Source organism: Engraulis encrasicolus, chromosome 8, assembly GCF_034702125.1.
Source record: "Engraulis encrasicolus isolate BLACKSEA-1 chromosome 8, IST_EnEncr_1.0, whole genome shotgun sequence".
NCBI classification, from domain to species: domain Eukaryota; kingdom Metazoa; phylum Chordata; class Actinopteri; order Clupeiformes; family Engraulidae; genus Engraulis; species Engraulis encrasicolus.
The window spans coordinates 38,955,030-38,967,032 of record NC_085864.1 but is presented as its reverse complement, the minus strand read 5'-3'; the positions used below and the strand labels follow the sequence as shown (position 1 = coordinate 38,967,032).

General features: G+C 43.7%; 1 protein-coding gene across 1 annotated transcript in view; it reads right to left on the bottom strand.

Annotated features, from left to right (window-relative positions):
* Positions 1-972: 972 nt before the first annotated feature.
* The window catches only part of ppm1lb (protein phosphatase, Mg2+/Mn2+ dependent, 1Lb), a 158,473-nt gene continuing 147,442 nt past the window's right edge, over positions 973-12,003 (bottom strand). The window contains exons 2-4 of the mRNA XM_063205665.1: positions 10,103-10,277; positions 6,232-6,393; positions 973-4,965 (exon numbers count right to left, since the gene is read on the bottom strand). Coding sequence (XP_063061735.1) covers positions 4,592-4,965; positions 6,232-6,393; positions 10,103-10,277 — 711 coding nt within the window. The 3' untranslated portion in view covers positions 973-4,591. The remainder of the gene's footprint in view (positions 4,966-6,231; positions 6,394-10,102; positions 10,278-12,003) is intronic.

Sequence of the window (12,003 nt, the reverse complement as noted above, 5' to 3'; positions counted from 1 at the left end):
GGGAATACTGGGGCTTGCATCGAGTTACTCCAGTGGACTAGACTTACACCTGTTGGGAGATGTCTTCTGACTGAGGTGCTGTTTCCACATAGCAGGATATTTTTTTAGCAGGGTATTTTTTTCTCCTGCTAGGTGTAAACGCAACATGTGGATAAAAAAAATCCTCCATTGTAACAAATGCGTTTCAGCCCCCTAAACAGGATATTTTTTTCTCCTGCTTTTTATACCTGGATTTTAAATATCTGCTACGTGGAAACGGAAGGCCAAAACCAATGCAAAACCAATACAACCAGGAGAAAAAAATATCCACATAGGCCTATAAAAATATCCAGCTACGTGGAAACGTCACCTGAGAAGGCAGGGGCCCAAGCGCAGCAGGCCTAGATACATGGGATAGGTCTACTCGTGCTCCTATCTGTCAGTACGTACTGTAGCGCCACGTACGGCTACCCAAGAGATTAGGTCACACTTACACCAAATGCCAACGTCACTGATATTTTTGGTCAGCCCTCCTCATGTGGAACCTTCTTTGAGCGTCATGAGTTATTTATTCGAGAGGTCAGGGTGTGTGTTTGGGGATGGGATATGGAATATGATGAGCACCCAACTTTTGTCCATACTGTTTATTACACCGTTATAACGTTGATTCATCTGGTATATTGTAGCATAACCTCACAAACATGATATGGGGTATAATAGCAAGAATAGTCTATGTTTACTTGAATTACTTAGGTGTACACCTAACGTGTCACAAGAGACCACTGATTTAGTAGGTCTATTTTACATTAACCTGTTAAGACACTGCGTTATAAATTTGCTGTTACCAGAATGGCAATGACCAAGTCATAGTGCACTACTAAAGGCCCTGTATTATGTCATAGTATTGTACTGACTATTCAATGACTATTACAGCATGCCACTGCAGTTACGGCAAGCAGTAAGGGGCTACAAAGGAAAGAACACATACATACATACATACATAGCATCAATCATTTTTATTGTGACAGCATGATCATTTTGACTTCATATTAAAATCCACAGCATTTTCTGTTTTCACAAAGAAGCATTTGTTAAAAATCTTTAAATAAAAAAAAAGAAATTCACTAACATTCTGCAACACCATAAGTAATTTGGAAGAATATACATCCAAAAATTACACACATAAACTTATCAACCAACCCTAGTAGAACATTTAACGGAACAGCCAGGGTTGTGGTGCATTGCTCTTTTTCTTTGAAAGAATTGGGTTTTATGTCGTTGGAATTTCATATTTACATTCGTTACACTGACTCCTCGGAAGTTGTGTCTTTTGGCACCAGCCCTGCCTGGCCTGTCACTTACAGTAGGCCTATGTCTTTAGAATAAGTAGCCTACAGGTTTATGTGGTTTTGTTCCACCAATACAGACAACATATTTGCTTTGCCAGATAAAAATAAAGGACTGAATATGTTTGACAAATTTGACATTTCGAGGTTAGTTTTCAGAATTGAGCGACAGTTTCGGTCCTCAAACAAAGAGTAGAAAATAAACAAAATAACAGGTCAATTAGTGAATTAGACAATTACATCACTTTTTCTTCAGCTAAAAGCAGTCTCCCAACATTTTCTGTACACTTTTTTTTAATGATAAAGAGAAGACAACATGTCGTCCAAAAGTAAAATGTGACGAAAGGCAAAAGTGATCAGGAAATGGTCACCAATTTAGCCAATAGGCAACTCATCTTTTCAACAATAATGTCCACATGATCATGATCAACAATGCTGGGTTGCATTTCTGGAAAGCATAGTTGCTAACTATGTTAGCTACTTTGTTGGTTGCAATGCAATTTCCCATTGGCAACTACCGAACTTGCTAACTGCTAACAAGTACGCTTTCCAGAGATGCACCCCTGAATGGGTGCCATCAAAACACTGTGATCAGGTACTGTATATCATGATAAGATAGCGATATCCTACACACTGACCCTCTTCTAATCCCTGCACAGACACACCTTTAATATGCAGACAGTTCTAGGTTCCATGTTTGGTACAGAGGCAAATTAAACAGTAGACTAATGTATGTGCTTAGGCTTACTACAAAAGCAATTTTAAGCTACATTTTATGAAAGGCGACAAAAATCAGGTGCAGTCCGACTGACATTTCAACTAAAGAGGACACTGTACATTGGAGGGAAAAGCATTAATGGGTGTAGTTCCAATACAGTTGATACAGTTGGACATAAGGCAATAAAGAAAATGTAGAATCTGAAAGTGTTTGAGCCATGTTATGCTACTATGTTACGTCAGTGGATTAGAAATACCATAGAGTGATGCAAAGAAAACGTATCAGGCCAATAATAATGGCCTTCCAGAAATCTGTATTAGATATACAAGTCACACCTTGATATAGTCCAATAAACTCCTTTAAAAGATCCACTTCAAAACTCTATTTGTTTGTACATAGTATAATGCATGTCTATATGCTAAGAGAATAACTGCTTAATGTTAAATGGATTTGACAGTTTTATGTTAAATATTATTTTGTTATTCTCAAAATTCTACAATGAAATGCCTGGCACTTGCTAAAATTCACTTAAAATTCTGAAAAACACAATCCTAACATGTTTAACAAAATTGCTTGACATAGTGTGGTAACCTGAAAACAAAGCATGATATGAAGGGAGTTCATCTGACCACCAACACTTTCAGACTCTTCAGGGTTTTTTTTTTTTTTACAAGGAATCTAGAGATTAGATGGTGACTACCTACACCTACACTGTCATATTTCAATTCCATAATTTAATAAAAAGATAAATTCATACTTGGTCTATCGGATTACATTCTCTTTACACAGGTAACAATTTGTCATTACGTCAAGTCAGTTTGCATTCAATAATACGTATTCGTTGAAACTAACCATTTACATTTAACAACATGGCAATGGAGAACGTTGCACTGATGAGAGCCACATTTCAAGACCTGTAAATGTTACTGGACAACTTCCAGAACTGGGGTGCATTTCTGGAAAGTGTTGTTGCAAACTATGTTAGCTACTTTGTTGGTTGCAATGCAATTTTCCATTGGCAACTACCGGAGTTGCTAACTGCTAACAACTACGCTTTCCAGAAATGCACCCCTGAGTTGAATAATGACACACATTTCCCCTCATAGACAAACTAAACCTTGTCTGCTAGGATCTCTAGGCCAATGTATTAATAATGACAGGCCATTTTCTCGAGTTGACACAAACATATACTGACATCTGTCTGTGGAGAGAGCAGCATACTGGTGCGAGATGCAGTGGCATCATTCAGGGAGTCATTTACATCGCTAGGATTCACTGTGTGCGATTGAACAAGAGAGCATCTTAAGACTGAATTTACCATTCACTCATTCATTCATTCATTCATTCATTCATTCATTCATTCATTCATTCATTCATTCATCCATCCATCCATCCATTCATTCATTCATTCCATTGATGTAATTCATCCATCCATCCATCCATCCTAACATTTAGATTATTAAACTAACCAAGAAATCAATCAACTGGCCAACCAACCAATCTGTTAACTCATTAAGTAATTAACTATGTTACATTTCTGTCAATATTGGTCATAAAACATGGTCTGATCTTGCCAGAAATGACAAGAAGGATCAAACCGAGTCTGCCTTGACTAATTCCACCCAAATATTTACATTCTTACGATTTCCAACAAGATCAGATGTTTTATGACCAATTTTGACAGAAATGTGAGAAATTTCAAAGGGTGTACAAACATTTTTTCTTATGACTGTAAGTCAAAGAATCATGGAACAGGACAAGTATCTGCAGAGCATTTCAATGGGATCCATAGCTAACTCTTTTTATTTTACATTAACTACTTGGCATTTTACTGAGCTGTGTGGAGTTTCTTTTTACTCCGGTACTAGGCGGAGATGTCCCCACATCAGTCCACTCTGCTATCAGTCAGAGTGTTAGTAGTTCATACTATTCTAGTCCTCTTGCCATGACATGGTCTATGCCAGTGTTTCCCAACCTTTTTTGTCCTACGTACCCCTAAACCATTTTGTCATATGATGAGTACCCCCTCGCCCTCACACATGCTCTGTTCCTCTATCCCAATGTGACTATACTCGATATATTTGCTATTATTACATTTTTCAGCGTACCCCCTGAGGTGTCCTCGCGTACCCCTAGTGGTACACGTACCCCTGGTTGGGAAACACTGGTCTATGCTACGGAGAGCCATCAGCAACTCCTGATAATGAACACATTCAGTAAATTACATGGCGCGGATGAAAACTTGTAACAGAAATGCCCGTGAAAGCAATGGACCTGATTAAAAAAAAGCAACATGGGTTCAGGTAACAAGATCCACAAGACCACATACATACCCACCCATTCCCACTTCATGATTTGACAGCTCTGTCATGGTTGACCATGACTCGAAAAACTCTTGGTTGACTGGGGGAGAAAAAATAGTCATCATTAAACCTACACGTACATACAAGTTTGAATTTCACTATACATTTGCGGATATAATTCATCTCAAAGGGAAGGGGTTGGCTGCCATAGAGAGAGGGGGTGGTAGAGAGTAGACCCAATCGCATCAGTGCTCAGACGGCTTCCCACCACCACCACCACCAGCGCTGTTGTTGTTCCCCTTGAACTTGACCACCATGACGGTGATGTTGTCCGGGCAGCCGCGGTAGAAGGCCTGCAGCACGATGCTCTTGGCCCCAAAGTGCGGCTCGTCCAGACGCTCGCGGACGAAGCGCACGGCCTCCTCGTTGCTGAAGGCGTCCCACAGGCCGTCGGAGGCCAGGATCATGAACTGGGGCTGCACCTTGTCCAGGTCAAAGGTCAGCACGTCGGGGTCGGCCACCAGGACGTTGAGGTTCTTGAGCGGGTAGTCGCCCATCGAGCGCGACATGGCCAGGATGCCCTGCACGCGCCACGAGCCATTGAAGCTGATGAAGCCACCTATGGGAGAGGAGACAAAATGGATGAAGATGGGAGAGGAGAGTGGGATTAAAGAAACACTAAGCAAGTTCTGCCTAACCCAATTTCACACGAACATTGCATTGATAGTCAATGGGCGGCGCCGACAATATAGAACTTGTCTCTAAGGGCTTCCGCACACCTGCTCCAACAAAGTACTGAGCACTGCTCAGCTAAAATTCGATTCCATTGTTTTCAATAGAACCACGCACACTGGCGCCGATGTCCGCGGACATTCGCCGATGTCGGATAGCAATTAGAGACAAGTTCTATTTTGTCGGCGCCGCCCATTGACTATCAATGCAATGTTCGTGTGAAATTGGGTTTGGGGGTCCGAATTCTGTCGGAAGCAAAAGTGCGCCGCAGTGCTGTCGGAGCCAGTGTGCGGCCGGCCTAAGGTTACAAGAATTAGGTTTGTTGACATTCGAAGAATTGTCATTATTCCCGTCCCGGTGTCTTGTGGTAGAAATTGCCGGCTCCACTGAACGTACATTGAGACTGATGATGGAAGTAAATTCTGCTTTCAGACACCATACTAGGTTTGATAAATTGTTCAGTTCAGTTGTTTGGAGATTGCCCACGAAATAAACACTACATTTGAAGGAAACACTAAATTTATTTTTCTACGTTTGGCTTAAATGTTAGTGGAATTGTCATTAATTCAAGTTGCGCACAGCTCCACAAAACATAGAGGCCACTCAAACCGATGAATCTAATTATGGGAAATGGGTAATGATCCATGAGTAGTTTTAAGGAGCCATGAGAAGTTTTTTTTTATTGGTTGCCACTCCAAAATAAGTAACAAATTAGTCGAAATTAGAATGATTGTGGAAACGTGGTTTGAAGTCAGAAATTAGTTCTTAATGCAATTGTCAATTAACAATAATATGAAATAATAATTAAAATATTATTAAATATATAAAATATATTTAAAATATGATGAGGTAATGAGATCATATAAATTAGGCCTAAATGTTTTACCTGGATGTGAGTGACTGATGGTGCCACAACTTGTGCCGCGTCCACTCAAGCATTACTCTTTTTAACCAATAGATGGCAGTAAAGACACACTGTTCTGGCCCCGTACAACCGCATGGGCTTGTATAATAAAGCCTTTTTCCCACAGGTTCCTCTCTCAGCTTAAACAATCACTAGTCTGTGTGCTCGTGTATAAATCACCAGCTTGTTTGATCCTCTTTGTCTCCCTGGTCTGTGTGAGTGTGTGTAATGTGTATACTATACACTAACCCGCTTGCTTGATCCTCTTTCTCTCCTTCAGCTGGTAGGGCTTGTGATCGTGGGAGAGAGCGATGGCGTTGCCGTCCTTATCGCACAGCACCCCCCTGGAGTCCCCGACATTGGCCACCGTCAGCTCCTTATCGGACAGCAGGGCCACCAGGCACGTGGTACCTGAGGGAGACACATGCAGACAGGGTCACCCACAAGAGGTCATAATCATCACCATGAGCTCTCTGTCAGGGCCCCGGCCACTGCCGGCATCATGCAGGGGATCTTTTTCAAGGTGCCAACTCTCCCATCTCCTTGCCATCTCTCTCAGCAGCAGGGCTTCTGACAGGCTTTGCTGGGCCCAAGACAAAGTCATATGAAGGGCCCCCACGCTCAATACATACAATGTCATAAGGATCCAAATCCGCCCCCCCTCTCCCCCCTTCCCTGGGCCCAGGACAACTGACCCCTATGGCCCATACCACTATCTTTTTGTATGTGACAAAAAAGAATACAGGGGAAAAAAATGTAGTCAGGATACTGCACAAAAACCTGGGGTGCATTTCTCGAAATCATAGTTGTAACTTCATTAGCTACTTTGTTGTTTGCAATACAATTTCCCATTGGCAACTACGTAAGTTGCAAACTAGCTAACAACTTCGCTTTCAAGAAACACACCCCAGAACTGACTGGAGGGTTCTTTCCGGTGTCCTATGTTTGCACTCTATAAAGAGAATTCTGCACATACTGCAGTTGCTGATGGAAATAAACATGTACAGGCCTTGAGAGTTAAATTCAGCATGCAGGTCTTTCAAGGACTTCCAAGGTCTGACAAACAGATTTTTTGTTGCACATCTCTTGGAAGGGACTTTGCACTTGGAAGCACACTCTGCATTCATGCACTACTTGAATCTTTGCACCGTAAATTTTGGATGCTCCTATTTTTACTGCAAACAGAGATACAGGCAGACTCTTTCATACTGCTCTGAAGCAATGGCACTAGCTAAAGTGGGCTTATTCATAGCTTGGTGAACTTGGTGAATGTATTTTGCACAATTTTCAGTGGTTTAATGATGGATTAATTTCAATTTGGCAATGCTAAATCCCCTATTGAATGAAGCACCCTCAAAACACATTTGTTGTGAGAAAATAATAATAGGACATTTACATTTCAAACTGAGATATTTCTTATCAAAGAGTACACAATAGCACATAATGAAACGAAAAGGCTTCATACCTTTTACTGATTTTTTTTCACACTTCTTCATACTCAATTAATATGTGAGTTTGATTGCATAAATGCTTTCAGTCACTGGTAAGCTTTAGAATTTAGATTTTCAGTCATGTACAGCGACTATATATGCCACTACGTTGGACGGTCAGTCAGAAACTGGTTTGCTTTTTATTAAGTATTTTCAGTATTTTTGATAGTGACAATGAACGGATCAAAAGGAAATGGTTGGAGGAGGATTGGAAAATTGGAGGGGAGGATTGGAAAGACCAACTCCCTTCCCATTAGGCCATAGTTGCCCTGATGTTAGAAGATGTCACATCGACTCTAACACCAGGGACACAGGTAGGCGAAAGGAGCAAAGGGAAGAGAGACAAAATTCAGTAAGAGCTCAACCGTCATCAGGTCGTAGCAGCAAATCAAATGGAATGAAACATTTATGTTGTTGATTTGATTGGCCGCTGCAGGCGAAATTCATTTGCATAATATTAAACTTGGTTGTATATGTTCACTCCTGTTCGCTTGCCTTCGTCTCCCTCATAGGAATGAATGTCGAAGTTCGCCTCGCTTGACCAAATTTGTATGTATGTGTTCCCGGCGTTAGTGTTCAATTAACACTTCTTTTTTTCTGTGTACCAAGTCCACAACATACGTAGCGGTGGGACCCTGAGGCCCACTGTATGAACAACATAGCCATAGCCAGGGGCGTAAAGTATACGCGAGGCAGGAGAGCCCACTCGAGGGTGGGGGGCCCACATGGGCCCTTGACTTGAAGAAACGGGCCATCAATATTAGGTCCTCTTTTTTCGTTCGGGGGCCCATTCTTGCTAGCTTGCAGGGGGCCTGAAGTACTTGCGTTATACCAGTGGCCATAGCCTGTGGCTCTATTTAATTGCTCCAGGCAAAGATTGTAGTCCAGCGATCTAATCCTTTGGCTGTGGGACGAGCGATAAAGCGATAGCATATAACGTCCCTATGGGGTTATAACACCATGTGATGTGGTAAAACAGTGGTTCCCAAACTTTTTCAACGGGGATCCCCTTTTGGAATTTGGAATATTTTCGTGACCCCCCACTCACCATAGTCTTAGCCTAGCAATGGATTTCTAGCAATATAAGCGTACAAGGCATTTTTGGTCCATTAGATTTTCCATTAATAGTTTGTCCGCTAATATTGCTACGTAGAAATCCACAGGACAGCAAATACACACACACACATATATATATATATATATATATATATATATATATATATATATATATATATATGTAGATTTCCCATTTTAATGTGATGCCCCTTTTGTCCGCGACCCCCCTTCAGTACCTCCACCACCACCACCACCCCCCATGGGTCCTGACCCCCAGTTTGGGAACCACTGTGCTACTATGTGAACCAACCCTATGTTGTAATAACAAAGTCCATGTAGGCTACAGACATTGGAGTGAAAGGGGAAATACATCTTGGGGAAATTGGTCTGGGGGGCCCAGGGCTGTAGTGTACAGTCCCTGTGCGGTGGTGGTTTTAACTGAAAGCGAAAACAAAACAAACCACTGACATTCTCAGGGAATTGAAGTCGGTCGGTGGGACGGTCCCCCGTGATTACTGTTCACAGTCTCAGCCCCTCCGGCCAGGACATGGCTGCTGAATTACACAGCTAATGGCATCTGCCACTCAGGGGACCCTGCGCACTGTGTGTGTGTGTGTGTGTGTGTGTGTGTGTGTGTGTGTGTGTGTGTGTGTGTGTGTGTGTGTGTGTGTGTGTGTGTGTGTGTGTGTGTGTGTGTGTGTGTATATATGTGTGTGTGTGTGTGTGTGTGTGTGTGTGTGTGTGTGTGTGTGTGTGTGTGTGTGTGTGTGCATATGTGTACTTGCGTGCGTGCGTGCGTGCGGGCATGCTTGTGTGTGCATGCGTGCGTGCGTGCGTGCGTAGATACGTACGTGCGTGCGTGCATGCGTTCATTTGTGCGTCCGTGTGTGTGTGTGAGTCTGCCTGTGTGCATGCTCTCTGTATCACCGGCCTCGTCATACTACTTGGAGAGCCTGTGTGTACTGTATGTGTGTGTGTGTGTGTCTGTGCATGTCTGTGCATGTCTGTGTCTGTGTCTGTGTACGTGCACGCGTGCATCTGTATGCCTGCTCTCTGTCTCACCGGCCTCGTCATACTTCTTGGAGAGCCTGTGTGTGTGTATGTGTGTGTATACGTGCAGTGGTGTAGTGGGGATTTTTAAACTGGGGGTACGCGATTTTAAACGTCATCAAATATTTAGGCAACTTATGTCTGCTCATTCCTTTTTTGTATTCAAACATGGGCAGAAGATTTTTTTTAAATCTCACATGAGGAGAAGTGGGTGAACTGCGTACCCCCGCATACCACGCCCACTACACCCCTGTATACGTGTGTATGTGTGTGTGTATGCACGTGTGCGTGTTCCTGTGCGTGTGTCTATATACGTGCTCTCTGTCTCACCGGCCTCGTCGTACTTCTTGGAGAGCCTGTGTGTGTGTATGTGTGTGTATACGTGTGTGTGTGTGTGTGTGTGTGTGTGTGTGTGTGTGTGTGTGTGTGTGTGTGTGTGTGTGTGTGTGTGTGTGTGTGTGTGTGTGTACCTGTGCGTGTGCCTGTGCGTGTGCGTGTGCCTGTATACGTGCTCTCTGTCTCACCGGCCTCGTCGTACTGCTCCGACAGCCTGTCGATCATCTCCTTGTCCAGGCTGAGGATCTGCTTCTCCAGGATGCTCTGGTAGCTCAGCACGCTGTTCTCCTTCTCGCGCTCGTACACCTGCAGCTGCTGCCGCAACGCATCCGGCAGGTGGCTCTTCACATAGTCAGCTGCGGCCTGCCAGGGAGAGGGGGAGAGATGGAGGGAGAGAGGGAGAGACGGAGGGAGAGAGAGAGAGAGAGAGAGAGAGAGAGGGGGGGCGGGGGGGAGAGAGAGAGAGAGAGTGAGAGAGCGAGAGATGGAGGGAGAGAGGGAGAGACGGAGGGAGAGAGAGAGAGAGAGAGAGAGAGAGAGAGAAAATTATTTTCTATTAGCTAAATATGCATTATGAAAACAAGGAATTTGATGTATAACTCCCACATGGAACGATGAGAGAGAGAGAGAGAGAGAGAGACAGAGAGACAGAGAGAGAGAGAGAGAGACAGAGACAGAGAGACAGAGAGAGAGAATATTGTTTTGTATTGTCCAAATATACATAATGGCTACAAGGAATTTGATATATATAACTCTCACATGGAACATAATAGACACTATTGGCCACACTCATAACAACATGTGCTAGTGTATTAGATATCGACTCACTCAGATGGAGTGCAGGGACGACACGAGAGGAGAGGGGGGGGGGAGAGAGAGAGAGGAGAATGAGTAAAAGCAGAGGGAGAGAGAATAGAAAGGAGGAAGAGTTTGAGAGCGAGCGAAAAAGGAAAAGCACAACAGGGAAAGGTAGGGAGGTGATATTAAGGAAAGGCAGAGGGAGCAGAGGAGAGAAGAGGAAAGACAGGAACGGGAGAGTAAATGATTAAGGATGGTGTCCACGGAGGAAGGCAGACAGAGCCGCGCTGCCAAGCGGATGAGGGAGTAGGCTATAGCCAGGGATGCCGACAAGGGCGGACAAAGGGGTCAGTTGCCCCAGGCCCTAGGAGATAGGGGGCCCATAATTGGGTTCTCATTACTTTGAATATATTGGGTGGGGGGGGGTCCCTTTCAGATGCCTTTGTCCTGGGGGCCCAGCCAAAGCTGTCAGCGGGCCTGGCTATCGCCCTCTCTAGGAGATAGGGGGCCCATAATTGGGTCCTCATTACATTGAATATATTGTTTGGGGGGGGGTCCCTTTCAGATGACTTTGTCCTGGGGGCCCAGCCAAAGCTGTCAGCGGGCCTGGCTATCGCCCTCTCTAATGAGTGTGTTTGAGCTGAACACCACGGCTAGGGATGAGTCCGCATCCCCTGCATTAGCAGTCAGAGATGCCACTGATGGCTGGAGCACCCTGCTGAATGCTGAGCTTTATTAGAGCACAGCCTGCAGCCCGCAACAACTGCACCATCGATCAGAATAACAACTCAGAGGTAATAGAACACGCCGTGCATTTTGAGCTTCGTATGAATGGCCATGGCGTATCGGTGATAGATGCAAGATGTAGGCCTACACAAACACACAAATATATCTTTACATCAGCTTACAGCCTACCTGTACCTTTGAATGCTTTTACCAGAGACAGTCTATTATGAATTAAAAGATTCTTTGCGTATACCTCAATACACCACTTAGGTTCTCTACAATAACAAAGTTGTGTTTTACAGGGCATTTTCATTCATTGCATCATATGTATGAATATGTATGTTCTGCAAGTACACAGAAACAAATAGAAAAAAACCTACACATAATTGCAATAGTTTGTAACACAGCCTATGACAATTCATTTTGTTGTTCACTTTGCTTCACATGATAAAATATTTGCAAGGCTCCTCTTGACAGCCTGAGGCGCATACGAAGTAAACAAGTGTGTGGGGAGGGAAGGGGAGGGGTGGAGAGGGGAGGGGAGGGGAGGGGAGGGGAGGAGGAA